The sequence below is a fragment of the Triticum aestivum genome, chromosome 7A, assembly GCF_018294505.1.
Source record: "Triticum aestivum cultivar Chinese Spring chromosome 7A, IWGSC CS RefSeq v2.1, whole genome shotgun sequence".
NCBI lineage: Eukaryota > Viridiplantae > Streptophyta > Magnoliopsida > Poales > Poaceae > Triticum > Triticum aestivum.
Genome location: NC_057812.1, coordinates 177090145 through 177093017, shown reverse-complemented (window position 1 = coordinate 177093017; position 2873 = coordinate 177090145). Strand labels below are relative to the sequence as shown.

At 48.9% G+C, this 2873-nt stretch overlaps 1 protein-coding gene across 1 annotated transcript; it reads left to right on the top strand.

Annotated features, from left to right (window-relative positions):
- Window positions 1-952: 952 nt before the first annotated feature.
- Window positions 953-2160, top strand: LOC123153229 (uncharacterized). The gene has a single exon (XM_044572446.1). It carries the CDS (start codon window positions 1042-1044, stop codon window positions 2158-2160), a length of 1119 nt encoding a protein of 372 aa, XP_044428381.1. The 5' UTR covers window positions 953-1041.
- The last annotated feature ends 713 nt before the right edge of the window (window positions 2161-2873 follow it).

The following is a 2873-nucleotide window of genomic DNA, read 5'->3' as shown; positions in this document are numbered from 1 at the left end:
TGGACGGCGGGTTGATTTCAAAAAAAGACAGGGACTTTTATATAAAATACAAAAATAACGATTCGTTTTAACTTAAAACAGGACTGCGGGTTGAATTGTCTGAAATAGAGGGACTTTTCTGAAAAATGACATGATGGACAAAAGAAACCCAATTTGCTTTATTATTAGGTATAAAGATAAAGATATCTATACTCTATGCCTACTATTAAAGCAATGTGATATTCTTGGTTTCGTTCCGCTTAGGTGATTTTATATTTATAAGATATATAAGTGAGGTGGTACTATTTGTAGGAAAATCCATGCAGTCCATTAAAATTTGTTTCATACGTCGCTTGAAGCCCGAGCCTCAGCCCGTTTCGTATATTACCTGGGCCAAAAGCTCAGCCCGTTTAGTACGTCACCTGGGCCAAAAGTCTCAACATGGCTGGGCTTCCGAGGGAGTGAAAAAAAGTTGTACAAAAGAAAAGAAAAAGAAAGCAAGGCACACAATATTTAATCATTTCGAAGCCCAATAGTATGAAATAAACTGTTTTTTCAAACTACTAATCCGATTTTAATGGGGAAAAGCAAGCGCCCTACTTGAGCAATTTTTCATAATGTGTTTAAGACCATGGCTTGCGCGCCCCATCGTCGCCGGATGGCATTGCTTGAATGTTGTCGTGCCGTGTTGATGAATGTTTCGATGTACACACTAATTTGTCTCTCGTTACAAGGCACGGCACGGGCATATGTGCTAGTATTACTCAAACTGAATCAAGAATCACAATCAGCACGGCACGTCTTCAGGACCGTATCATGATCGGATTGACGGAAATTTTCAGAAAATGAAAGCAAACGGGAGCGGCAAACTGAACTGGGGACATTTTCGGATTCAGATAAGGAAATCTGACGCGCCAGCGTCTTTAAATATCAGCAAAGACCACCTGCGCGTCCCACAACACCTTCCCGATCCCGCAGACAAACCTCTCCCGCCCGCCCTCGATCGACAGCACCCTTTCCTAGCTAGAACCCTAGCAGTAGATCGGGCAGCCGCCGACCGGGATGGAGGGGCTCGACGTCGACGACGTCTTCCACCACTACCGGCTGAGCCCTACGGAAGTGGACGCCGTCACCTACTACCTACCACGCCTCCTCTCCGGCGAGACGCTGCACGGCGTCGACAAGCTCATCCACCGCGCCAACATCTCCGGCTGCGAGCCCAAGGATCTGGCCGCCCGGTACGCGCCCGTGCCGCAGGCCGTGAGCAGCGGCGACCGGTTCTTCTTCACCACGTGCAAGAGCAAGAACGGGAGCAAGCACCAGAGCGTGCGCGGCGCCGGCACCGGCACCTGGACCATCCAGAAGACCACGGAGATTTGCCACGCGGGAGTCAAGGTCGGCGAGGTCAAGAACCTGTCCTTCAAGAAGAAGGGCAAGTCCACGGGCTGGGTCATGGAGGAGTACCGGTGCCTGCTGCCGGAGGCCACCGTCAGCGACGGGGTGAAGGTCTTCTGCAAGATGCACTTGGCTCAGCATGCCCCTGACGCGGCCCGACAGGAATCGGAGGCGTACAAGCTTCAACAACCGCAACCGGAGGCCGTGACCCAGAGCACGCACGCGCAGAAGAGGCCAGCGACCGCTGCCGCCGCCGAGCCTCATCCGGCGAGCCCCAAGAAGAGGATGCGCGGTGCCGTCCCGGTCCCGGCACCTGCCACATCGTCGTTCACCGCTGCAGCACCGGTTTTCTTGCCGGATGAATACGTACGTGAAGCTGACGACGACATGGCCCGGTTCTGTTGCACAATCGATGAGCTTCTCGGGTCACAAGCGGAGGAAAATCTCCCGGTCGGAGCTACTAACAGCATCGAACAGAATTTCTACTTGGAACCAGAGGGGCTTTTCGCTGATGCTGCAGAAGAAATCGTCCCGCTCGAAGCTGACGAGCTGGAGTTCCTTAGGACCTTCCTCGATGAAGAAGCAGAAGAGTCGACGAACGACAAGTCATCCATTGCCCAAGACGTGGGGACTTACAAGCCGCCGCCGCCGATCATCTTCCATGATCCATTTGAAGCAGCGTGGAAGGCCGAAGAGGCGCTGGAGAAGGAGAAGAGGTGCAATGCCGCGGCCAATCTTCACGCTGGAGGGCACAGCAACTTCTTCTCGCCTGCAAGTGTCTACTAAGTCCGATGTTGAAATTGCTTTCAAAGTGTATACGAGGATACTCACTGGCTGATGTATTAGTTCGTCCATGTACGATCGCCACGGATGTACCTCTGAGCAATTTGCTCCACTAGTTCATGCAAGCTGTACTAAAACTGTTGTTGTTCTTCTTGCTCCTGTGATGGATTTTCTGAACCTTGCACTCGCTCCTGCACCAGTACTTCTTCTGCTCTGTTTCCTGTGATGGACCATGTTAAAACTGCTCTATCTTTTTGTATTAGTTTCAGATAAGCAAGCATGATGCAGTTATGATCTGGGCAACCGCAGATAAGTAGTAGGACTAACTATGTTTGTAAATCAAAACTGTTTCGCTGCTCTTGATAATCTGCAGAACAACTACAAGTTCATAAGTTGCAGAGCAGATTCAAGTTGTGGCCAAAACTAATTGTTCTGTCTATTTACAGTGTGGAGTAAACAGTTATTACAGTGTCAATGTTTATGATTCACTGTGTGGAGTAGTCATATTTTTCCTTGAAATGTAAGTACAATCTGTCTGTCTTGTTGCTAACTGAATTTACAGTATCTAAGTGGTCTCCAAATTCTGCAGCATTTATTTTCATGACTTACTGAACTATGTTATCTTTCTTAATAGTGCCTTGATCTAAATAGTTGTATTTTAGCTCCATAGTTCTGTGTAATTTGCGCCTTGATTTTCTGGCATCTCTGAATTCACA

Bases quoted from the DNA above. Each gene is read 5' to 3' on its own strand.
- LOC123153229 (XM_044572446.1), top strand. From the start codon at position 1,042: ATGGAGGGGCTCGACGTCGACGACGTCTTCCACCACTACCGGCTGAGC.